At 37.6% G+C, this 26431-nt stretch overlaps 1 protein-coding gene across 1 annotated transcript in view; it reads left to right on the forward strand.

Annotated features, from left to right (window-relative positions):
- Nucleotides 1–26431, forward strand: part of LOC150091190 (integrin alpha-9-like) — a 570795-nt gene that overhangs the window by 53762 nt on the left and 490602 nt on the right. Inside the window, exons 3-5 of the mRNA XM_090382714.1 lie at nucleotides 3995–4104; nucleotides 14048–14171; nucleotides 22571–22653. Of these exons, the coding sequence (XP_090238840.1) occupies nucleotides 3995–4104; nucleotides 14048–14171; nucleotides 22571–22653 (317 nt within the window). The remainder of the gene's footprint in view (nucleotides 1–3994; nucleotides 4105–14047; nucleotides 14172–22570; nucleotides 22654–26431) is intronic.

The following is a 26431-nucleotide window of genomic DNA, read 5'->3' on the forward strand; positions in this document are numbered from 1 at the left end:
CTTTGTGGGTAATATCCATCAAGAAATAAACTATTCTAACATTTATACATCATGATAAATGACACCGGTCAGCAAAATGAAATTTTTTCATCAAAGTTGTAAACACTTATCTAACTCACCTTTACATGCTGATTTCAAATATGCTCTTGGTTTTCTTCTAGCACCAGCAGACTTAGCTTTCATAATGTGACAGCTGATATATCAGTACAAGTTAATTAAGATGCCTTCATTACACAACACACCAAAACTGGTACAATTGCATTTTCATTATTTTTACAGTTTAAATGTATACTGCTTATCCAGATAGTTAAAATAAAACAACACTATTGTAAAAAAGATATGTATAATTAAAAATGTGCAGTTGATTGTCTTTGGTATATTTGTCTGTAATGTCACAGTAGTCTGCCAATGTATGTTCATTCCAAAAACTGTGGTGGTGATTTTACATTAATTTAATGTCTTGATTAATTTTTCCCCTAGTTGTCACTGAGTGGGTTAAGTTATTCAGGAAACAAGTCTAAATGCAAGAAATGAAGTTTCAGTGACATAACATCCTATTTCTTTATATCTGAGCAGTTTCTGAACTCCATCTTTGTATGCAGGAGACCTCGTTGCCCAAAACGTTTCCACAAAGCCATTTTGAAAGCCTGCCATTCTTTTAGTTCTAATTTATTGAGGCTTTCAAAGCTTTCATCTTTCAGAAGCTCTCTGATTTGAGGCCCCTCAAGTGATTCCCCCTCTTTCATTTTTGTGGCACTAATCTTTGGAAACTATCTACTTAAGTAACGAAATCCCCTTGAATTAAATGAATTCAAGGGGATTTCGTTACTACAATTAATCTTGCCCATCAATTTTGTGAAATTGATGGGCAAGATTAACTTGCCCATCAATTTCACAAAACTCTTCCTTAGGAAAATTTTAATGTGCAGAGGTGAAAGGAAAATTTTCTTTGGATCCACTAATGGAACATACTGCACACCACTTGTTCCTGCTGATATGTGCTCCTTTGAGGGCAGTTACCTGATGGAATGGTCTGTGATAGAACAGCTGTCCCAATAGCCATAGGAAACAATATTTTATGAACTTTCCTTGCATTCTCATTAACTTACCAATCCCTTTGAGATCACTGCAGATAGTGAATTGCTTGAGTAGTAGCTTTGTGTTGTAGAGTCTAATGTTATTATCTAATGTTAGTACTGTGTGATTAGAACTTTAAAATGACTTCAAAAATCCTTTAAAATTAACTTTAACTTCAAAAATCAACTTTTCAGGGAATTAAGTCTTAGCATTAGCAGAGGCATATGATGCAAGAAAGCAAGCTTATATTGCATCAGCCAATAAAAAAAAAAATTCCCGTTTCACTGATCCATTCACTTCAAAAGTTTGTCGAGTTTGACCTTGAATTTATTTAAGCTCTCAACTTCCACAACAGATGGAAGTTTGTTCCAGCAATCAACCACCCACTGGCTAAAGGCAAATTTCTGCACATCTATTCTACAACTGTCTTTCCTTAGTTTGAATTTATGCCTCCTCAGGTGCAAAATCTGAGCAAGAGGAAGAATCCTATCAGCATTGAGCTTGCTCAAACCATTCAAGGCGCTATACATCCCAATCAGATCACCGCTCAGGTGTTTAGCCTCTAGACACTGCAATTTTCAGAACTTAAGCCTTTCTTTGTAAGAGCAACCCTTTGTTCCACTCACCAGTCTTGTTGCCCTTCTCTGTACTCATTTCAGTACAGAGAAGGGCAACACAGGGTGTACACATTTCAGCAGCTCTACATCTTTCCTAAAATGAGGCCTCCAGACCTGTATGTAGTACTCAACATGTGGCCTGGCCATTGCCTTATATAAGGGAATAATCACCTCCTTATCCCTGCTAGCAGAATTCCTATATATCATTGACAAGACCCCATCAGCTATTCTTGCAGCCTGTATGCACTGCTCAGAAAACTTCATATCTGACTGTGCAATTACCCCCAGGTCATTTTCATTCTCCACTACCCTGAGTGTAGTACCACACAGTTGGTATGTTACTCTGGGGCTACTGCTACACATATGCAACACTTTGCATTTGTCAATGTTAAACAGGACAGATCATCTGTCCTGTTTTCCCTGAAAAAAAAATCTATGAGAACCAAGGACATTACAACATATTGTAGATGATGCAAACATCAACGAGTTTTTCTCTTGTCTGAAAATAATTGGACTTATGATAAATTCTAAAATATCTCTGTAAACAAAATCAAGCGGTTACACCAAAATTTTGTTTTTAGCATTTTCCTGTGAATAGACGCATTATAGTCACAGCAGATTATGCACCGTTAAACCCCCCATAACACACACACACACACACACACACACACACACACACACACACACACACACACACACACACACACACACACACACACACACACACACACACACACACACACACTACTTCTGCCACATAGCATACTGTCTTTATATAAGGCTGAATCTATAATTATAGCATTTGGTAGACCAGTCCACCAAATGCTATAGAGAACAGGCCAGAGACATGACCCAATTAAGTTCCAATGGGGGATGGTTCTTGAGACTGCACTACCTGGGGCATGTATCTTGGTGGTTGCGTTCATCCAGCATTTCTGTACAACTATCTCGTGTATCAAGAGTGGGCCAACTGTGAAAAAATCATTGGCCAAATTGGTGTTGCTGACAAAAGGGCAGGAAGATTCAGCATGCAGTCCAGCAGAAAGGATATGCTACAGTGTAGCAACTGATCACATATAACATAGGGGTGGTGATCTATTTCATCGTGGACTATGATAGACATACCATGAATAGATTATGACAGCTGATGGCCTGTCACAAGAAAATGTGCCTATATTCTGACCATTAAGAGCTTTCCCCAATGTTGAATAATTTTGTTTATGTCAGGATTTAAAGGTAGAGTGAAGGAAGAGTGTGGAGTAGGGATGAGAGCAGAGCTGTACGACAGTGGTTGATTTGCCTTGCCTGATGAATTGCATTTTGAACTACACTATTTGTGTACTTAACAGAAGTCTCTTGAACTCTGCTGCATGAAGGAGAAGGGTGTACAGATTGGTGGGGGAGCAGCTTTAATGGTATGGAACATTATGCTGACCCCCAATACTTATCTACTTATTGATCAGTAGCCTCACTCACTGGAGATTCTTATAGTCCATTTCTGACCATATGTATCTGTTTATGGTGACCATCTCCCAAGACCACTGATGATCTTTTATCAAGACAATGCTCCAGGTCACAAAGCTGCAACAATGTTGGACTAGTTCAACAGAGTGTCCCACTGCGGACACCAAACTCATTCTGTCATAGCCCAATTGAATGTGTGGGATGTCATAGAATGGCATCTGTGGGATGTGGTGTGGTCAGCTGGATTATTACCATATCAGTGACACCCTCCAGCACCTAGTGGAGTCTGTGATGAGACATATCCAGGCCTGGCTCTGTGCTGAAGGTGGCACAACTAGGTGCTAGGTAGGTGTTTCTAATGCAAAGCTATCTGTGTAGAGTTCACTGCTTTTTTACAGAATTTATAAACATATAAAAAAATTAACTTCTGTAGTTGCATTCGTCGCATTTATTTTGATGATATTTCTCAATGTGTACAGAGATACATGCGTAACATATGCAAATATAATGCATCAAGAAAAAGTCATCATGTGGGTGTGATGCCTTTTTTTTTTATGTGGATTGATTTGTATGATAAAGTATAGAGAATATATAAGGAATGCAAAATTGTGAAATGCAGTGGCATGTTAATTTGCAATCCTTGTTCTATCTGATTCATTATTTCCAGTGGGCTACTAAGTTTACTGTGTAGAAGATAGTTCATTGCTTCCAGTCTCTTATTTTTCATTTTCTTATATTATCATCTTATATTCATCTTATATTCTTTTATTTAACAATCTTGTTTTGTATTCTGCATATGTGCTTTCAATGCATTTGTATACAGTTTTTATTTTTAGGCAATGAACTTTATACTGGACACTGGAGAGAGTATTTTCATACAGATCTTAAGAATGACAGTTGGTTGGGTATCAGTTTGGCTGTTCAACCTGTGGGAGGAAACATTGTTGTGAGTTGTTTTGAGTCTTTATTGTTATTTATTTTTCTTTACGAAAATATAAAGTGGTGTGAACTGCTGACCAATTGAAAGATATGCAGTAGAATCTTGTTAAAGTTTATGAGAGACCTAAATTTTTAGGTTTATAATAAAAAGGTTTGTAATAATGAAATCTGCTGAAAATGTCAAAACCTGGCCATTTTATTTTTTACGCACATGTGCGAGCGTGTGCGCACACACACACACACACACACACACACGCACACACGCGCACACACACACACGCACACACGCACACACACACACACACACACACACACACACACACATACACACACACACAAATGCATGAGCACATGCACAATATGACCAAAGGTTTTCAGATACCCTTCCCTCCACGAACATGGTTTCCTGTGCTAGAAGGCCCTGCACCTTTACATCATTTCAGATGTGCCAAAAGTGCCACATCTCAAATGGTCTTGCAGCAGTACTTTAGAAGCAGCTGTGGGTTATAGAAGGAAACTTAAGACCTTAGCATGAGATAATGGTTGGAATCTCAATTAGTAATCATTCTGTGTTTGCCACTGCAACCTCATATAATCCTCTCAAATTCTAGTGTGGCAGATATTATTTAAATATGGAAGACCCCCCCCCCCCCTTTTTTTTTATGAAAACCCCAAACACGAAAGGTATCAAAACCTATAGTACTTAGTACCGTGCATGGGTTGAAGGAAAAGTATGGGGGGGGGGATGCCGGAAACTTTGCTCTAGAGACTAAACATGGGTTTCACCACTTCACCTAGGTGATATCCCAATGAAAAATGTCTGAATAGTCTTATAAATTTATGGAATATGTTAAATGAACAATATAGGGTAGTTCATACCTCATGCATGTCATCTGCAGAACATTGAGATCACAGGAAAACATCTGTCAATATGTTAACCACCTATACAGAGCCGCAGTCTTGGATTCCATGGTAGGACAGTTGCATGTACACTGAATATCACAGTCACCAATGTGAGATGACATTGAGCTTAGTGTCATGGACTCTAGAACAGTGGCAGAAGGTACTGTGGAGAGAGAGAGAGAGAGAGAGAGAGAGAGAGAGAGAGAGAGAGAGAGAGAGAGAGAGAGAGATAATAAAAACCCAACATCACACTATACAAACATATTCATCACAATGCTGATCAACCTTACTGGATACAGTACCTGCAACTACATGCAGTAGTATTTTCACAAAGAGGCTAGGGCTGTCCTTACTCAAGGGGGGAAAAATGGAGTGACAAATCTTGCTGCAGAATGTTTCATTCTGATGGATGTGTTTTTGTATGAATATTGCCCAGAGACTGCTTCTTGTTAGAGTATATCATCTCAACCATGAAGTTTGAAGAAAATATTTGGAAGGTATGGGGGCTCTTTCAGCTAGTTTGGGCTTGGTTCATTGGTTATAATGCTGAAACCATTAAATCTGTGTTTGGTCATTTTGGATAGTTATGTGCTACCTTCAGTACATCAGTACTACAGAAACAGGTCCTGTCAGTATCACTATGACAGTGCTCTACATCATTGTTCCTTGTGTGACCCTTATAATGAGGGTCACACAAGACTGGTTTGTGGACAGTGACCTTGAAAAAATTAACTGCATGGGGTAACGCGTGGGCATCATCTCCAATGAATGAGCATCCCTGCGTCTGAGTCCAACAGACCAGGCTAAAGACAAAATTCTGGCCAACAGCTATTGGAACACCCAAGAGTGTTGAGACTACCATACAGGTCAGAGATATCTCCACTGTGTGTCAAGTTAAACCTTTTTTGGTACCTACCTGTGACTGAATAGTTGTGTCATATAATGTATTTCTCAAAAGGCTTGTCTAACAGCAATAATAATAAATAAAACTGTATTTTGTTTAGTTTTTCTTTTATTTATAAGAGAAACAATAAGACAAGAATCAACAAAATTGAAATTAAAATATATATATTACAGTTACTATCACATGAACTGGTAAAAGCAGAATCAAATATTAATATTAATGTGAACATGAAACTATTTATCTTTTTGATAAATTGATTTAATTTAAAAAAAGGACAATTTCATTTGTACAATTTTTGTCATATGAATTCTTAACTACAGCACAGTCATTATCACTACTACAGTTGCTTTGTTATTAATGCTCTGCAGACCGTGTAATGTTTTTAACTGTGAGGAATTCAGAGCATTTTGGTCATCTTTTTAGAAGGAAGCATGTGTGCTTCTTCATTTTCATCACTGTTAACATAAACTTCATTATTTTGCTTGGTTGGTCAGCAACTCTTTGGTGTTAGCATTTTGTAGTATCTACAACATCACCAACTGTAAACTCCTCGAATTGTCAAAAAAAAAAAAAAAAGAATAGATATATATGCTCCTTTAAAGTTTCCCATTCTTCTATGTTTCTGTCATATTCATTTGTTGGATGCTTTTCAATGATTATTATTATTAGTAGTAGTAGTGGCAAATATAATGCAAGGAAGTAAGCTTATATAGCATCAGCAAAAAAACAACAATCCCACTTCATCTGTCCATCCCCTCTAATGATATGTCTAATTCTTCCTTAAATTTATTCAAACTACCCATTTTCACAACACCAGACGGTAGTCTGTTCCAATAGTCAGTTACTCTGGCTGAAGTCTTTGATGTTTTGAGGTATTGCTCAAAACATCAAAGGCAGATATTGTTGGGATATCAGAGACGTGGTGTCACACAGATATAAGGAATGCGGAACTGGAATTTGGGGAATACAATGTGTATAGAAAGGATAGACAGGACAGGAGGGGAGGAGGGGTTATGCTATTAGTTAAGAAACACATAAAGTCCAAGGAAGTGAAGCCAGTCGACATCGATGGACAGGGCAGTGTCGAGTCAGTTTGGTGTGACATAAGCATAGGGAAATCAAAATTGAGAGTAGGAGTGTGCTATAGGCCTAATGACTCTGATGAGTATAATAAGATATTGTACAGAGAAATAGAGTGGGCCAGTAAATCAGAGAGTCTTATAATGGGGGATTTTAATTTCCCAGATATTGACTGGAATTTGTGGATTGGTCACTCGCACACTAGCAAGGCTTTTGTGGATTTATTGGATGATTGTTTTCTACATCAGCATGTTCGTCAGGCAACAAGAGGGAGCAATACTCTTGATCTGATTATCAGTAGTGATTCTTCATGCATTAAGAATCTGCAGATAAATGAACCACTAGGTGGCAGTGATCACAGTGTGTTGAAGTGGGATTTACTCAAGGAGGTAACTACCATCAGAGGTAAAGGGAAGGGTTTTTGTTTTCGTAAAGGCAACTATGATGGTCTGAGACAGTATTTAAATTCTATACAGTGGGACCAACTGATGATGTTACCAACAGCAAACTCAAAATGGGAAGCATTCAAGTAACTAATCTTGGAGGCTACCAGGCTTTACATACCAACTAAGAAATATTGTTCAAGGTTTAGGCCTAAATGGTTATCAGATGAACTAATGAGACATGTGGCAAAGAAGAAAAATGCATGGGATACATACAAATTAATGGGTGACATGGAAACCTATGATAGATATAAGTTGGTCTGTAACCAAGTCACAAAGGAGATTAGGCAGGCAAAGGCAGACTACGAAAAATCCTTGGCAAAGGATGCAAAGAAAAACAGAAAAGAGTTCTTTACCTATTTAGACTCAAGAAGGAAAGGGATGAATCAGATTGGTCCACTGGATATTGATGGTTCAACAGTTGAGGATCCTGCTCAGGTGGCTAACAATCTAAATGAGTATTTTGCATCTACATTCATGCATGAGGAGTTATTCAGGAAGGAGAATGATGTAGGTAAAGTAAACATTGGCAGTGAGCTGGATGATTTTGTAATAACTGAGAGGAAAGTGGAGGAGAGATTGTTGAGGATAAACATAAAAAAGGCACCTGGGGTGGATGGAATCTATCCAGTTATATTAAAGGAGGCAGCAAAGGAAGTAAGCAAACCCCTAGCCATAATTATGAGAGCTTCTTTGGACTCGGGGGAGGTACCCATAGACTGGAGATGTGCAAATGTAACCCCAATTCACAAAGGAGGATCAAAGGCTGACACAAGTAATTATAGACCTGTTAGTTTAACTTCTCTTCCAGGTAAATTAATGGAGGCACTGGTTAAAGAAGCACTGCAGGATCATCTAGACAAGAATTCAGTTATAGCTCAGACGCAGCATGGTTTTGTTAAGGGCAGGTCTTGCCGGACCAATTTGATTGGATACTATGATGTAGTCACAAAAGAACTGGATGCAGGGAATAACTTTGATATTATATATTTGGATCTTAGAAAGGCTTTTGATACTGTTGCACATGGAAGACTGCTGCACAAATTGGAGCAGTGTGGCATTGGAGGCAAATTGCTGCTATGGATAAGGGGATGGTTGAGTGGCAGAAGACAGAGAGTGGTAAACAATGGACACTGCTCAACGTGGACTGATGTTATTAGTGGAGTTCCTCAGGGTTCAGTGTTGGGTCCGTTGTTGTTTTCGGTGTTTTTGAATGATATTGATGATGGGATATCAAGTTTAATGTCCAAGTTTGCAGATGATACAAATGTTGGCAGGGTTGTTAAGGACACCACTGACGCTATGCTGCTGCAGCAGGATCTGGAAAGGTTGAACAGATGGGCTGAGAGGTTACAAATGAAGTTTAACATTGACAAATGTGAAGTACTACATATGGGAAACAGTAACCCCAGAGCAACGTATCAACTCTGCGGTACTACACTGACAGTGGTGGAGAATGAAAAGGACCTGGGGGTAATTGTGCAGGCGGATATGAAGTTCTCTGAGCAGTGCAGACGAGCTGCAAGAGTAGCTCATGGTGTCTTGTCAATGATATACAGGAATTTTTCTAGCAGGGATAAGGAGGTGATTATTCCCTTGTATAAGGCAATGGTTAGGCCACATCTTGAGTACTGCATACAGGTCTGGAGGCCTCATTTCAAGAAGAATGTAGAGCTGCTGAAACGGGTACGAGAAGGGCAACAAGATTTGTGAATGGAACAAAGGGTTGCTCTTACGAAGAAAGGCTTAAGTTTTGCAAATTACAGAGTCTGGAGACTAGGCACCGGCGAATTGATCTGATAGAGGTGTATAAGGCTTTGAATGGTTTGAGCATGCTCAATGCCAATGGGATTCTTCATCTTGCTCAGAATAATCACCTCAGAGGGCATAAATTCAAATTGAGGAAGGACGGATGTCGGATAGATGTGTGGAAATTTGCCTTTGGCCAGCGGGTGGTTGTTTGGTGGAACCGACTTCCATCACTTGTTGTTGAAGTTGATAGCCTAAACAAATTTAAGGCTCAACTGGACAGGTATTTCGAGTGAACGGAGGGGAGAAATGGGAGTGGTGTGTTTTTTTTTTTTTTTTTTTTTTAGGCTGATGCTAAATAAGCTTGCTTTCTTGCATCATATGCCTCTACTAATGCTAATGCTAAGTGAAATTTCTGTAAGTGCATTATTCCTTCTTGCAACTATCCTTCCTCAATTTAAATTTATGCTCCCTTATGAGTGTTGTCTGAGCAGTAGTAAGGATCAATGGTACTCAACTCATTCAAAGCCTTAAAAATCTCACTCAGGTCTTCTTGCAAGTGACTAGTTTCCAGACATTGCAATTTGCAGAACTGAAGCCTTTCTTGGTATGAGTACCAGACTTGTATGCAATACTCAAGATTTGGTCTTACCGTTGCCTTATAAAATAGTATAATCATCTTCTAGCAAAATTTGTATATCATTGACAGAATCCCATGAGTTGTTCTATCAGCCTCTTTGCACAGCTCAGAGAACTTCATGTTGGACTGTACGATTTACCCTTAGGTCTCTTTCATTCTTCACCACCTTGAGTGTATTACCACCTAATTGATATGTTATTCTGAGATTGCATATTACCTATATGCATGCCTTGTATTTACCAATGTTAAATCTCATTTACCAACTTGTAGCCCATTTGTCTAAGTTATCTAAGTCTTTCTACAGTAGTATGCCTTGATTCCTGTCATTAACCACCCTGCCAAGCTTTCTATCAGCAAACTTAGCCAATAAGCTGGATATGCCCTCATCAGTATTGTTAATAAATACTGTAAACAGTAAGGGACCCAGTACTGAACCTTGAGTGACTCCATTAATAACATTAGTCCAAGAAGAGCAGTGTCCATTAATAATCACACCTGTATCTTCTGCCACTAAACCATCCCATTATTCATAGCAGTAATTTGCTGCTAATGCTACACTGCCCCAGTTTCTAAAGCTTTATTGAAATCTAAATATATGATGTCAAAATTATTATTTGCATCTAGTTCTTTTGTTACTGCATCACAGTAGCTAATCAGATTGGTAGTATTGACAGGATCCCCTCCCCTCCCCTCCCCAAACCTGTGCTGTGATTTCCATATAATTTCATTCCGGTTAAGATGATTCTACAATACTTCTTTAATCACTGACTCAATTATTTTCCCTGGAACAGAAGTCAAGCTTACAAGCCTGTAATTGCTCATGTCACCCTTTGATCCCCTTTTATGAATATAATGCGCCATAAAACTCTAAAACAAACAAAAAACTTTAATGAATAGGAGAAACATTTGCACATATTGTTCTCCGTAATGTTAATGTAAACTAAGAATTATATGCTGCTTTTCTTTGCATTCATAGCCAAGGACTTTTCATACTCTGCCTTAGCTAGCCTAACCCCTTTAGTGACCTGATTATAGACTAGTTTAACTTCTGTTCCAGGTAAAATAATGGAGTCACTGGTTAAAGATGCATTGCAGGATCATCTAGACAAGATTGCAGCAGTAATTCAGACACAGCATGGGTTTGTTAAGGGAAAGTCTTGTTTGACAAATTTGATTGGTTATTATGATGTGGTTACAAAGGAACTGGATGCATAAAATAATTTTGATATCATATACATGGATTTCAGGAAAGCTTTGGTACTCTTGTGCATGGAAGACTACTGTACAAATTGGAGCAGAATGGTATTAAGGGTAAATTGCTACAATGGATAAAGGGATGGTTGAGTGGGAGAAGACAGAGGGTGGTAATCAATGGGTTCTGCTCTTCATGGACTAATGTTATTAGTGGAGTCTCACAGGGTTTGGTGTTAGGTCCACTGTTGTTTTGTATATTTATCAATGATATTGATGAAGGTATATCAGGCTTAGTGTCAAAGTTTGCAGATGATACAAAGGTTGGCAGGGTTGTTAATGACAGTAATGGTGGTGTGCTGCTGCAAAAGGATCTAGAAAATTTGGGCAGATGGGCTGAGAAGTGGCAACTGAAGTTTAACCTTGACAAATGCAAAGTACTGCATATGGGTACAAGTAACCCAAGAGAAATGTACCAACTGTGTAGTACTACACTTAAGGTGGTAGAAAATGAAAGAGACCTGGGAGTAATTGTGCAGTCAGATAAGAAGTTTTCTGAGTAATGCAGACAGGCTGCCAGGGCAGGTCATGGGGTTTTGTCAATGATATATAGGAATTTTGCTAGCAGGGAAAAGGAGGTGATTGTCCCTCTGTATAAGGCAATGGTCAGGCCATGCCTTGAATACTGCATATAGGTCTGGAGGCCTCATTTTTGGAAGGATGTAGATTTGCTTGAATGTAGAGAAGAGCAACCAGATTGGTGAGGGGAATGAAGGGATCCTCTTACCAAGAGAGGCTTGAAGTTCTGTAAATTGCAGTGGCTGGAGACTAAGCACCTGCTAGGTGATCTGATTGAAATGCATAAGGCCTTGAATGGGTTGAGCACACTGAATTCTGATGGGATTCTTCCACTTGTTCAGATTACGAACCTAAGGGGGCATAAATTCAAATTAAGGAAAGACAGATGTAGAGTAGATGTGCGGAAATTTGCCTTTAGCCAGCGGGTGGTTAATTGCTGGTACAAACTTCCATCTGTCGTTGTGGAAATTGATAGGTTAAATAAATTTAAGGAGGAACTGGACAAACATTTGTAGGGAATGGTTGTGTGAATTTTTTTTTTTTTTTTGGCTGTTGCTGCATAAGCTCATACACTTGCTTTCTTGCATCAGATGCCACTACTACTATTACTAGTTTCTGCTTGCTGTAGGATTTCCTGCTAATTTATAATCATCCCATGCTTTTTTCTTCTCTGCCACTATTCACTTCACTTCATTTAAGTGAATGTCAGAATTGATGAGAACCATGAACTGTATCTTTTAGTTGTTGAACGAACTTCCCTTTTTAATGACTAAGGGAGCTTAAATCATAAAAACGTAAGTAAGGAAGCATAAAAGATATAGTTCAAGGTTTAAATCTCTGAATCTTTTACTACATCTCTTAATCTCTTTGCAGTTTTCTTAATCTACATCTCTTAACATTATCAATTGGTCCCATTCAAAGGAATTAAAAAACTGTCCAAGACTACTGTAGTCACATTTATAAAAGCAAAATACCTATTCCTTACCCTTAACAGTATTTCTATCTTGAAGTCTCACATCAATATGTTATAATCGCTACCACCATTATTAGTGGTTCCTTTATCTTGATATTTTTAATGCATGTTGAGTCACTTGATTATTAGATCAAGAGTATTGCTCTTTCTTGTTGCCTCTATAGATGCTGCTGTTGAAAACAGCCATCCAATAAACTCAGAAAATTTCTGTAATTTGTTCGATGGCTGTTTTCTACAGCAGCATGTTATAGATTGTATAAGTTCCAGTCAATATCTGGAAACTTCAAGTCTCCTGTTATAAGACATTCCGATCTAGCTGCATGTGTAGTAATTCATTATACTCATCAATCATTTGGCCTATAGTAGACCTCTTATTCTCATTTTAGTTTTCCTAGTGCTTATGATGCACTAAACTGACAACGCTGTACTGACCGCCCTCATCATCTAGGTGCACTGCCTTAAATTCTTTGTGACTATTAACCAAGAGCATTACTCTTCTTTCCTCATCCCTTCTATTCTGCCTGTCCTTCCTGTATACAGTGTACTTACCTTATTCAAATTCTTCATAACTTGCTTAAGTGGTACCATGTTGCTGATATCACTGCTATGTCTTCATTTGCTGATTTAACTAGTACTTCAAGTTCATCAAATTTGTGTATTATATCCCAGTATTAGTGTGCTTGCACGTATACATGCACTTGCTTTTGTTCTTAGTAGCCCTAACACAACCCATATTATTTGCTTGTTGCATGACACCCATCAGGCCCTGTAATCTCTGACACCTCACTTTTCAGGCTGCTATATGGCTCAGTAGAAGCAGGGCAAGATTCACCTTTTTGTCTGTGGCTGCTGTTCATCTGTTTGTCAGTATATTCCTCTCCAGGCTAGCAGTTTTCTGACCCTACTAACACTGCCTTGAGAGCACTAGCAAATATTCTTGCACCTCTTCTATTTAAGAGTATCTCATCCCTGTAAAAACAGTCTTCCCTGTTAAGAAGCATAGACCTTATCATGTCTGGAAAGAATTCCAGACACATTGAAATTTATTCCTTATGCATAACTTTTTCCTCTGCATTATCCTCTACTTTTAAGCAATTCCTCAGATCTCATACTCTTAATAATAGTTCCAACATGTACAAAATCACCTTCTGTGCCCTTAAAAAATGATAGCAGCTCTTCAACATCATCAACTGTACCCCCTGGCACATATATTCTGGTCGTTTTCCACCTATCCTTTGTACGCCCTATTTTTTCCATTTCCGTGACAGTAGAGTCACTGACAATTGCTACCTCCTGTGGGACCAGAGATCTCTGCCATTAAGGATGTTATTATGTTTCCTGTTGCTCGAGCCCATGCTCAAGCAACAGATAATGATGGTTTCCCTTCCTTTATTCTTTTGAGGGCATCAACCCTATATTCTATATTCTATAAATGTTTAGATTATATTCTATAAATTTTAACAACCCTTTCTTTTATTCTATTTACAGACGTGTGGTCACTTGTGGAAGAATCAGAGGAGAGCACAGTATTTGGCCAATGGAGTATGTTACTTGTTGGATAAAAACTTAAACACTAACAGCATTGAAAAGCTTCTTCCTTTGACAGTAGAATGTAAAGTATCAAGTTTGTGAAATAGTTTTTATTAATAAAAAAGTAAAACTGACAGCTAAATTTAATGATTTTGTGGGTGGTTAATGCTGCACATTTGTTGTTGTTATCCCTCTTTATTGTACAGATGTACCATTCATATGTATAATGTATGGGATATAGATGAGTAACCAAACAATGTAGGCAGCTGATTTATCATGTGACACACAGGGGTGTAATATATATTATTTGTTTTAAAAAATTCCAAAAATATTTTTTTGGAATTTTCGAAAATAAATTTAAAAGCATTTTTAATAAAAAAAAAAAAAAAAAAGAGAGAAGAAAAAAAAAAAAAAAAAAGAGCTATTCCTACACTAGCATTTAATGGCAGTTTTTCTGATATCATAAAACTAACTGTAAACTGTGGTAACAGAGTTATGGTGAGCAGGAAAACATTGAATCATCTCTATGTCTTATGACAGCAAAGCCATGTTTAATTTGCAGCTATAAAACATTCTGGGGAAAATTTGTGTGCCTATATTATAATTGTAATACATTTAAACAAACTAGCTGGTGCTAAAAATATTTTTATTGTTGTCCGTTAATAAATGAAGTGGAGCTCTTGGTTTTAATTTTTTTTTTTTTTTTAATGAAAACCCTAAAATGAGAGGTATGCACAGTACTAAATACCTACAGTATTTAGTACTGTGCATGGATTGAAGGTTGAGAAGGTGAAAGAAGATATTTATTGACATTAGACTTGAACTTCTGTAGATTGTAATTTTCAGGAATATGTATGAATGAAGGTTGTTCCAAAGAACAGAAGTTGAATGAATAAATGAGAAAGAAGAAAAGTTAGTTCTGTGAGTTTGAAGTTGGATAGTAAAAGGATGCTGAATAGTTGCGGCACTTGTTCAGATTACTTTGGAAGAGAGAGCAGAAATTATCGAAGCCAATTCAGAAGAACAGTACCCATGGAAATACGGAGGGTTGATTCAGCCTTTTGATAACGATTTTGACATTAATCCTGCTTGTGGCATATGGCAGCAATGTAAATTTTTTTTCCCGCAGGTGCAGTCCCAACCTTATGAACAGGTGTATCAGTTGTAGAAGTTGTTTTAATGTTGACATATCTTGGAAATTGGACCCATGGTTGGAAGGTTACATAACCACACTTTCCGAAGAAGGGTACAGTTATGCGAAAATTATTGATAGGTTCAAGTCGAAAAATTTTAGTGTATCGAAGTTCGGTATCCATAAGGTTTTGAAAGGCAAAGGAAAATTCCGCGAAGCTGCTGCAAGTGGGCGGAAAACACTGAAGAAACTGCAACCTGATCCAAGTCAAATGAGGGAGGTAGTACGAAAAGTGAAGTTACTCGTCGTCGGTGAAAATCCAAAAACCCAAAGAGCGATAGTGTCACGTGTGGGAACATCCCAGTCAACAATTTGTCACATAATCAACGAAAATTTGCAACTGGAGAAGAAGCACAAGGCCCTTGTACACCAACTAGGAGCAAGGCACAAACTCTACGAAAAATATCTGGCAGCTGAAAGGTGGAAATTCGTAGCAACATTGGACGAAGCGTGGGTGTACCTCTCCTATTGCAACAAAATTCGAACAATTTATTACCGTCCACAGGGTGACAAGGCCTTTCCAACATGGGCGCATCAGTGCAAGGAAAGTTTTGATTGAGGTTTTATGGTTGTAGCTGGTTTTTGTTATAACTGCAAATTTGAGTTGCGTAGAGTTGCTAAAAATGTGAAAGTCAACTCAGTGTATTACCGGACTGAAGTTCTACAGCTGCTGTTTGAACATGAAATACCCGCATTGTACGGTTCTGATGCTGAAAAGGTCTGGGTGCACCAGGATAAAGCGTCCAGCCACAGTCACATTCCACCCGTGCTTTTTTGCAGAGAATGGAAGCAGTGACAGGTATTCGGTCGATCCCATTTGAAGATATACCTGTTAAATCCTGACACTGTACCCATGGATTTTTGCGCATTTGGACTTTTGAAAAGAGCTCTTGGAAACCGCCGCCCCAGAACTGTTGAAGGTTTGTGGAAAGTCTGCCAGCAGGAATGGAACAAGATCGGCTTTACTTCAATAGAAATTACGATGCCATGCAATAGTCCATGAACAAGGAAAACAAATAGAACACAACCAGTGGCGGTGGCATGGAATTTCGTAGTTTTAAAGGACTGTCAAAATCGTTATCAAAAGGCTGAATCAACCCTCTGTATCTATAGAAAAGGCATGCAGCTGAAACCAGAATGTCTGTGAGCCAGAGTAGAGACTCTTTTAGAGATGATTCATTAATTAACCTAACTGTCCTCTTTTGAATGGAATCTAGAAGCCTGAGAGAGAGAGAAAGGTCTTGAGGGCACCGTCCCAGATGTAGGAACAATATTTCATGGTAGGGGATTTGTGATTTGTACAGCATGATCAACTGTTTGGAAGAAAAGTAATGCTGAGAGCGAAAGAAAGCCCCATTTTTTAGATGGAGAGCAGTGTTCTCCCCTGGACCTATCGAATGGGCAACCACCCGGTGAATTTAACTGACTGCCTGGCTAAAATTTAAGTGATTCTTGCAGTACCATATGGTACTACTCACAGATATCAATCAATATTAATATGAACTTACTATGCAATCGATGTCAATGCGACAGGTATTGGTTAAATTATGCAATTAATTTTTGCTCTGGATCGTTCAAGTCACATTTATAAATAACAGGAAATTTTATAATATTGCCAAGTATTACACTTTCTCACCCGGCTGCTTCAAAATGCCACCCGGCTGGCAAAATTTTCTTGAGAGAGAGCACTGCAGAGGAAGCAATATTTGTAATGTGCTTATGCCAAGAGAGAGAGAGAGAGAGAGAGAGAGAGAGAGAGAGATTAGAAGGCAGGGTAATTCCTAATAGAGATATATGATCTTGCCTAGAAGATAAGCATAGGAGCAGAAGAATCCTTTTTGTGAATATAAGATGGTAATTGAGCTTTAGAAGGATTGAAATCAATTAAGTTATCTTTGCTCCACTGGAGATCAACATTTAAGATATTGGTAGTACATATTCACGAAGTTGAAGCTGTCTGTGCTGGACGAGGTTTCTTAAACTGGGATGTTGACTGCAATGTGCTATCATCAGCAAAACTATGGATAAGATTTCCAGTCAATGGAAGAAGGTCATTAATATACAAGAGGAAAAGAGTGGGGGAAAGAACTTAACCTTGGAGAACATCAGCATTAGTGGAGAAGTTAGAAGACAGAAAGCCATCTACCAGCAGTGAGCAGTCAGAGAGAAAACTGGATATCCAATTACAAAAAACAGTTGGCAAACCATAAGATGGAAACTTATTTAGAAGACCTTTATGCCACAATTTTTCATTGAATTTGTCCACAGATTGGTAACATAAGCCAGACTATCACTAGTATCGACACTGACAGAATCCATACTGGAGATTGTTGATCAGATGGAAGCTTTCTAGATAGTTTAACAGTTGGTGATTAATTGATTTCTCCATTACTTTAGAAAGAGTAGAAGTGCAGTGGGATGATAATTGAGTGGGAGGGATTTGTCACCCTTTTTAGGAATTGGCTGGATATAAGCAAATTTCCAAGCGGAAGGGAAAATCACCTTTGGAATAAGAAAGTGAAAAAGGTGATGCAGAACAGAAGTAAGTTCAGGAGCACAGGTTTTAGGAACTAGTGGAGAAATACTTTCAGTGCTTGGGGCTTTCTTAGCATCAAGATTGATCAAAATCCTTCTGACATCCTTCTGATGGAAGACCACAGGAGGCATTGAATGGAGTGTACTGGGAATGGTGGGAGGTGGTTTACCTAGATCATCAATACATGAGATTAATACCTAGATCATCAATACATGAGATCAATTCCTAGATCATCAATACATGAAATGTAAGAAAAATAGGATGTTAGCAGGTCAGCTTTATCTTTGGCTGATTTGACAATGGAACCATCTGGTTTTGACAGAGGTGGGAACAGTGATGGGCAAAAAACCTTTTTCTAGTCCAAATGGTAGCAGAGCTACCATTTGGACTAGAAAAAGGTTTTATGCTCTTAGCCTGTTCGAAATCTAGTTTGGGCTGATTAATAACTGCTTCACAATTGTTCAAGCTTTGGTGTAGGCAGAAAATAAACCTGAAGATTTGAAAACAAGCCAATTATGACATGCAGTATTCTGCTTTTGAACAGCCTTGGCACATTTATTTGAAAACCAAGGTTTAGATAAAGGATGAGATTTTAAGGTGGATTGTGGAATAAATGATTTCATCCCTAGAAGAATAATTTCACTGACATGATCTGAACAAACATTGACATTAGAAGTTTTGAAACAGTAGGCCACCAAGGAAAAGAAGAAAAGAAATCATGCCGGTCATCCCATTTTGCATTCTTGTAATGCCACAACACAAGGTTTAGAATGGCCACAAGAAAAAGGCTCCATTGGAGAACAGACCATCACCAAGTTGTGATCTGATGTGCCTAGAGGACCACTTACCTCAGCCATGTACTTAGAAGGGTTGTTTGTGAGAAAAGGATCAAGCTTGTTAGCTGTGTGGTTAGGATTGTCTTGGTATTCTGGTAAAAAAAAAAAAAAGGTAAACTGCAGCCATCATCAACCCACTGCAGGATGGAAGCCTCCTCAACAATTCATGCTGATGAAAATGGATCATAATTTGCCACTTTGGTTCAGTGCGGTTGGCAGATCGACCTTATTTAGCAGTCAGGGGCTTGAACCCCAGTAGCACATGCTCTACTCAAAGAGCGTGTGCTACTGCACTCCTGCTACTGACCACTTGGCTATGGAGGCCATAGAATCTGTGCGAGGTCATTAGTAATTGCAAAAGCCTCGGCATCTCGACCAGCTGTGTTTGTGTGGCTAGAAAACAGATGCCAGATGGAGTTGTGAACATTAAAATCACCAAGGAAAATTACCTCACTGTTAGCAAAGTTGGACTGGAGGAAGTCAAAGAGCCAGAGAAGGTTGAAAAGAGGAGATTCCAAATTATTAAGTCTCTGACAGGAAATATCAGAATGGACATACCTTTGGAGCAAAAAAGAATCATAGTGAATAATTCGGACAACCGAGATGAGCAATGGTTGAATCAACTGATAACTGGTATTCTGTCAGAAAAAGTATATGGGGTTTGGCAGACTGTAAGTGGAAATGGATATCATTGAGATTAGAGCCAAGGCCACTTATATATGTGAAATGAATGAGGAAGTGTTTGGGAGGTTTAGATCTTATTCCTGATAAGTTTGTTCTATTATTTTGACAATTCATGGTGTATTCAGAAGTAAGAAAAGGTGGCAAGGACATACTGTATGAAGTAATGAAATATTTGGATAAGGGGTACATGTGGTAAGAATATACCCAGCTCCTTTACATAATGTGGCCTCTTGAATCCCCCCCCACACATACACGCTACTCACACTCCCTCCACTCGTTACCTGCAGAGTAGAGGCAGATTATACACTAGCTCATCCAGAAGTCTCCCAAAGAGTTACCAATAGATTCAGTCTGGTGGACTATCTAGTGGCTGGCCTGCGGGCACTGTTTTAGAGTTGTACCTTCAAAATTTAAGGAATATTGGATCTCGTCATGATGTCCATCATAACCTCAAAAGATATCAATCATACAGCATGATGGAAGATGGGGGGGGACTGCCGGAGCTTTGCTCTGGAGACTGAATATGGGTTCCACCAATAAGCAAAGTGGTGGTATTGCACCGGTTGCAAGAGTCATCTACCACCTAGTATTGCCTGGTAACATAAAGGGGTGGCATTCCTCCTTATTGAGGGGTTGAGGTGTGGACACCACACCTCAACCCCTCCCTATGTTCTCATCTGGATGGCCACTTGCAGTGTGTAATGAGTAAATTTTTTCATGTTCTGAGAAACTTAAAAATAGAATCACGGCACTTGACAATGTAGAATCACAGAATGGTACATGATGCTTGAAAGTGCTGCAGAACTTTATTTTTCTGATTGTAAAGCAAATGAAAATCTCTGTGATTGGCTGAATTTTTTGTTTCATTTCCTACTCTCTTTTCCCAATTTACTCCTTCAATTAACTTTGAACAAATTTTCCCACCACAAATAAAAACAGAACAGATACAGTACATATAAGACGGTTATAAAACGTATTATTCATGGCCAATGACAAAGTCCAGGTCTTGTTGGCTGTATAGAAACAGAGCAATAGACAAGGGTAGAATGTTCTTGTGAAAATGGCAAATTAAACTCAAAACCATAAACTTAATGCTTTGCAGTGACCGAAGTACACACTTTATTCTGCCTGGTCATTGCTTATTCCCTCTTTGAACACCACAAGATAAATGCTAATTACAGGAAGGGTTCCTCCCAATACAATGGTCAGGTTCAGAACGTCATATGCGAGGATTGGAGATTCAGATGTGTCTCTTGTTAGCATAGTAATCTCATTCCTAGTCCTTGCAGTTTTTCGTTTCAGAAAAAAAAAAAAAAAGAGCAATTCTGTCACGATAGGTGTTAAAAATGACAACACTGTCATAACCAGACTGTTATGTGACAAATTTGTGTATTATATAATAAAACATATTTCCCTACTACAACAATCAGAATACGCATACACACAAAAAATGTAAAATAAATTCACCAACACTAAAATAAATCAGATTATGATGTATACTTATATTTGACACTGGTGTTGCTGAAAAGTTTTAAAATCAATACTTTAACTTAAAAAAAAAAAATTTTCCTTCTCTTTTTTCTTTTTATTTATCTCTTTTTTTCCATCTGTTTTTTCCTTTTTTTTTTGTTTAATTTTAATTTTTCTGCCAAGCACGGGGCCAAATCGGTACAATTGGCCTAAGGCCAGCCCTGATTTCCAGTATATGGATTTTCGTAGAATTTTATGTTTGGCTCTTTCAGAATGATTTCTCAAGCTTTTCTCAAATTTCATTAAAATTGGACTAATAGAAATCCGGCAATTACTATTTCTTTTTCATTGCTTTGCTTGTGCAGATGTGGGAAATCACAGGTAGTGCCCGACCCTAATGCTATGCTTTGCTTTTTGCTTGTATTTTTGTTATAAATCCTAAATTATTATTATTTGCTTACATGCCAAAAATGCAGCACATGGCATATATTAAACAGCTTACTTTAATGATGTGGTGTCTAAGTTTTGCAGATTGTGCACAGATATGGAACCAATTTATTGACCACTTCATTTGAATGCATTTGTAGCACTATCCTATCCTGTTTTATTATTCTGAATGTATTTCTTTCAATATGTTATTTTAATTGATCATTAAACTGATAGTTAATTTTATGCATGTCACTAGTTTATATATCTTTTGAATAATATCATATCACTTGAATTATTGAATTAAATTTTCTGATGATATTGTAAACTATGCTGTATTTTTGAAATACAGTGCAATCGTTATAATGTGCCTCTTCATGCCATTGTTTTGGATATACTGTTATGATCAATTTAGTTTTGGGGGACAGGATCAATTTTTATCAATTGATACTTTCCCCCAAAACACATTATGAAAAAAAAAGTAGTATGTTCAAAGAACTAGCAATTTCATATTGGAAACTGGAAAAAGTGAATACTGTATCTACAGTACATCCTACTACTGTATTTCTGAGAGGGAAAATTAGCTAAAAATCGACTGGAATTCACTCTGATGTGTTTGGTGTTCATTTGCAAAATAATTTTGTAAACAATAGGACTTGTCAGAGACTAATTACTAGATACTCAGTTTCTCTCTCTGCCAGTTAGAAATCCAATAAAAGAGCATTTCCACAGAATGCTAATTACAAACAGCTACCTCTGGAGGGGAATATGGTGCCATTCATCAAGTGCATTACATTAGTTACAAAGTAAATATTTGTAAACAACAGCACATGACATCCTATCTTCAACTAGAAGTTACACTTAGGATAGCAAAAACTGCTAAGGGCTAAACTAGATAAAAATATACCTGTATATTTTAGAGTCTGTATACTCATAAAACATTAGTAAATTAAGCATTTATTTACTAAGTAAAATGTATTTATATTAAAAAAAACTGGGGAAAAAAATGGTAAATTTTTTAGACTATAATATGCTTTGCTTATAACTTTGGTATTAAAGTTGTCACCTAATATCCATGTTACATTAAAGTTGTGCTAAAAGACGAAATGCACAAGGCATAATTTCTTATGGATTTAGGTAATTAATTAAATAACTATATAAAATCGGTGTAGATACACATAGTTTACCCATAAATTTGAACTACATATGTAGTGTAAATGATGCCATTACACTACATAAATAGTTCAAATTTATGAGTAAACTGTGGTGTATCTACACCGATATTATATAATTAAAGTTGTGCTGTATTACCTCACTTAATTTATTTTTTTTTTCAGCACTACAGTATATTCGAGAAGGTGGTGAAAATAAATATTATTATGCTCATGGACTGGCAGGTTTTTCAACAGCCTTTACTGAGGTATATTAATTTAATACTTGACTTTTTGTTATTATTATTATTTATTATTATTAGCCATATGGTGCAAGGAAGCCTGAGGCTTATGTTGCACCAGCTGAAAAAAAAATTTCTGAATTACCCTGAGAGAGAGAGTGAGAGTGAGTGAGTGAGTGAGAAAGAGAAGTAGAAAGGAATCACCAAGAAAGAGAAGAATGATGATATCCAGCTCAGGACCCTGGGTGTGCCAAGCCCATACTCACTAGAAGTGAGCCCCTGGGGTTTTTTTCACAATTTATTTCTTTATTTATTTATTTGAATTCATGGTTATTTATTGTTATTTGGTTTTTTAGGAGCATTAGCAACTAAGGCCATATTACTCCGGGATATGCGGTGGTCCTTCCCTGACCTTTCCGCATCCTCTGTATTTGGTGGTAACGGGCTCGAACTCCGGTCTAATCAAGAAGCATGTGCTACGCACTGTTGCTCCTTCCCACCTGGCTACGGAGGCGCCTTTGAATTCATGGATCAGTTGGGCATGAGCCCAATTAGTGTTAACATAAAATCATGCGCTATTTCATTGCTACCTGGGGTGCCCATGCCATTCTCACTACTCCTGACTTTGGGGAAGCCACTCTTGCATTGCAAGTTTACTGTGCCACCAGTAGAACCAAGTTGTTGACTTTGTCTCCTACACAGGTTTACTGAAAAATAAAATAAACACATGAATTCCCATGCAACAGTCTTTCATTCAGTTAGGTTGTTTATGGTGTAACAATGGTTAGGCTGGCTTGTAATTAGCATTAGTAGAAGCATATGATGCAAGAAAGCAAGTTTATACAGCATCAGCCAAAATTTAAAAAAAACTTTCCCATTTCACCCATCCATTTGCTCCAAACTTTTGTCTAGTTCTTCCTTGAATTTATTTAAGCTATCAACTTCCACAACGACCGATGGAAGTTTGTTCCAGCAATCAACCACCCCACTTGCTAAAGGCAAATTTCAGCACATCTATTCTACAACTGTCTTTCCTCAACTTGAATTTATGCCCTCTTCGGGGTGCAATCTGAGCAAGAGGAAGAATCCCATCAGCACTGAGTTGCTCAAACCATTCAAGGCTTTATACAGCTCAATCAGATCATGTCACAGGTGCCTAGTCTCCAAACATTGCAATTTGTAAAACTTAAGTCATTCTTGGTTAGAGCAACCCTTTCTTCCCCTCACTAATCTCCTTGCTGTTCCTTGTACTTATGCCAGCTATATAACTCTATATACTTCCCAAAATGAGGCCTCCGGACTTGTATGCAGCACTTATTCTTTTGTATTATTTATTGTAATGGCCTGACCATTACAATAAATAAATATTCATTTATTGCAAATACAGCAAGCCCATCACAGCACATGGCTAGGGGCAGATAATATGGTACAAAGAAAATAAAATAATCGAGTACATAGCAGATTTCATATAAACATTATTAATGAGTAGGAATTATACAAAGAATTAATAAAAGTTTTGCCGAACAGCACATTTGGCTTTCAGTTGCAGTTACTGGGTTGCAGGCAGGCTGCTATTGTTTGCTCTTCATTTGATTGGAAATCTGACTCCTGTAGGCTTCAGAGTTGAGTAAACTTTTTCAATCAGTGTTGTAATGATTTATGAAGTGAAGGGATGCATTGGGGAACATACTGATTGATTGTTTGGGTCTGGTGAGATTGGATTTGAATTGTTGGTTTCTTGAATTTTTTCTGTTGGGAGCAACTATTATAGTGGCTAAGTTTGGTGAATTGCATGCAGAAGTAATTAACTTTGTAAGAAGCATGACTCCAGACTCGTTGGTCATCTATTGAAAAAGGCTTTCTTTTTAAGTTTTCCTAAGCTGTTGCCTGGATATTATATGGGGAAAATGAAGCTTACTATTGAGCCATCTCAGAACCCAATATTCTAGGGCAAGGAATTTCTTTACGGTTATTTGAGGAGCACCAGATTTCAGAAGCCTAAGACAGAAGGGGAAAGATGTATCTTTGAACATGCTTAATGACTGTTCTTTTGTCTTGAATCGCTGCTGTTTATTGTTTGATTATCCATTTTGCTAAAACTCCACGGTCTTTGTGGGCATAGACATTTGGGTTTAGGACATCTGCAATTTTTATTTCTATGTGGTTGGGTTGTTTCTGAAGGGAATAAGTAATTTGAGCAGATTTTCCTGCATTTTTGGTCATATTGAGATCTTTCAGATACTTCATTTCACAAATCTGTAAATTTGCATCATAGCTAACTTTGCGATATCATTCCTGGCTTTGGAGATAATAAATAACTTTAAATCATCAGCATATGCCAGTAGATTTGGATTTTCTTGTAGAAGTGATGCTGAAAATATAGTTACTGGGGAGAGCACCTCCTTGAGAAATGCCTGTTGAGGTTGTAACGAGAATATTGTCAGTACCAGTGGGTAAGAGGAGAAATCTGCGATTTAGGCTGTACTGAAGACAGGAAATAATCATTGTGTCAATGAGAAAATGATTTTTTAGTATTTCAAAAGCTTTCTTGAGATCTATGTTGTCGAAAGCACCTTTGATGTCTAAGTAAAAAACATCGCATTGTGCCTTATCTTGAAATGCAGTTTGGATGCACACAATGGTGTCAGCTAGGCTAGTTGTTGTGGAGCACCCTCTAGGACAAAAGTGCACACGACAGGTGCATTAATGAAGATTGCATGTCGAAGATATGGGAGCATGATTTTTTCAATAATTTTACTACTTACTGATGAAACAGCAATTGGTCGATAGCCTGTATGGTTATTACTTCAAGCTTTTTTTTAGGAATCAGCGTAATTCTGAAAGTCTTCCATTATCTTTTAAGGAATGACTGGGAAATGCACCTGGAAATGATATGCACTAACAAATCAATGATGTATGCACTGTACAATCTAACAATAAAAATAAGGATGCCATCAGGGCCTTCACTACTATCAAAGTGTAATTGGTTAATTATATATTGAACTGTATTCTTGTTCACAAGTTGGTTAATTATCAGGGCTTGACTGGGAGGCATATCATGTTGCATGCTGTCTGCTTGTTTATAAGAATTGAATTCTTTAAGTATGTTTTGCATATCTTCAGTGCAGATGTCAAAATTGCTTGTTTCCATATTGAATTTTATCCATTTTAAAACTAGATCGTGCTGTAAGGTAGCTGTTATTTTTGTAGAAAGTGCTCTTTTATTGTGCTTTAACGTGGGACATAACATAACTTTTGTACCACTGAATTTTTTTGAGTCGAAACAATGTTCTGCTCTTTTTATATTTTATGTGCTGATGAAGTGCTGTATTTCTTCCACTGTCTGTGACATTTTTACTTACTTTTAAAGTATGGTTTCAGGTGGAATTTTAACTAAGGTTTGGAATGAAAAGAAAGTCTAACAAGTTTGGATGCCGATCCTGTTTTCTTTCATTCAGCCATTTTATTAGAAGAAAGGTTTTGAGAGAATCTCATGGGTAATATTTTAAGAGCTGCAAAAACTTTTCTTTCTGAAGGAATTTAATTGATAATATTCTTTTAGTGAATTCCAGAGGGGGGGGGGGCAGGATTTCTGAATCAAATTATTGCTTGTAGTTTTATACTTTTGTTGTCAGATTTAAATGTAATGTTGCTGCTAAGATTTTCTTGAAGTGGAAGATTAGAGTAAACAAGATCATGTACTTGATTACCTCTTGTAACAGTGACATTGATTTTTTTTTTTTTAGCTTCTAGAATTAAAAAGGAGTTGGACAGCAACTTCATTTGTAAATTATATTTTGGCAGG

Source organism: Mastigoproctus giganteus, chromosome 1 (assembly GCF_048544385.1).
Source record: "Mastigoproctus giganteus isolate SK-2022 chromosome 1, ASM4854438v1, whole genome shotgun sequence".
Lineage (NCBI taxonomy): Eukaryota > Metazoa > Arthropoda > Arachnida > Uropygi > Thelyphonidae > Mastigoproctus > Mastigoproctus giganteus.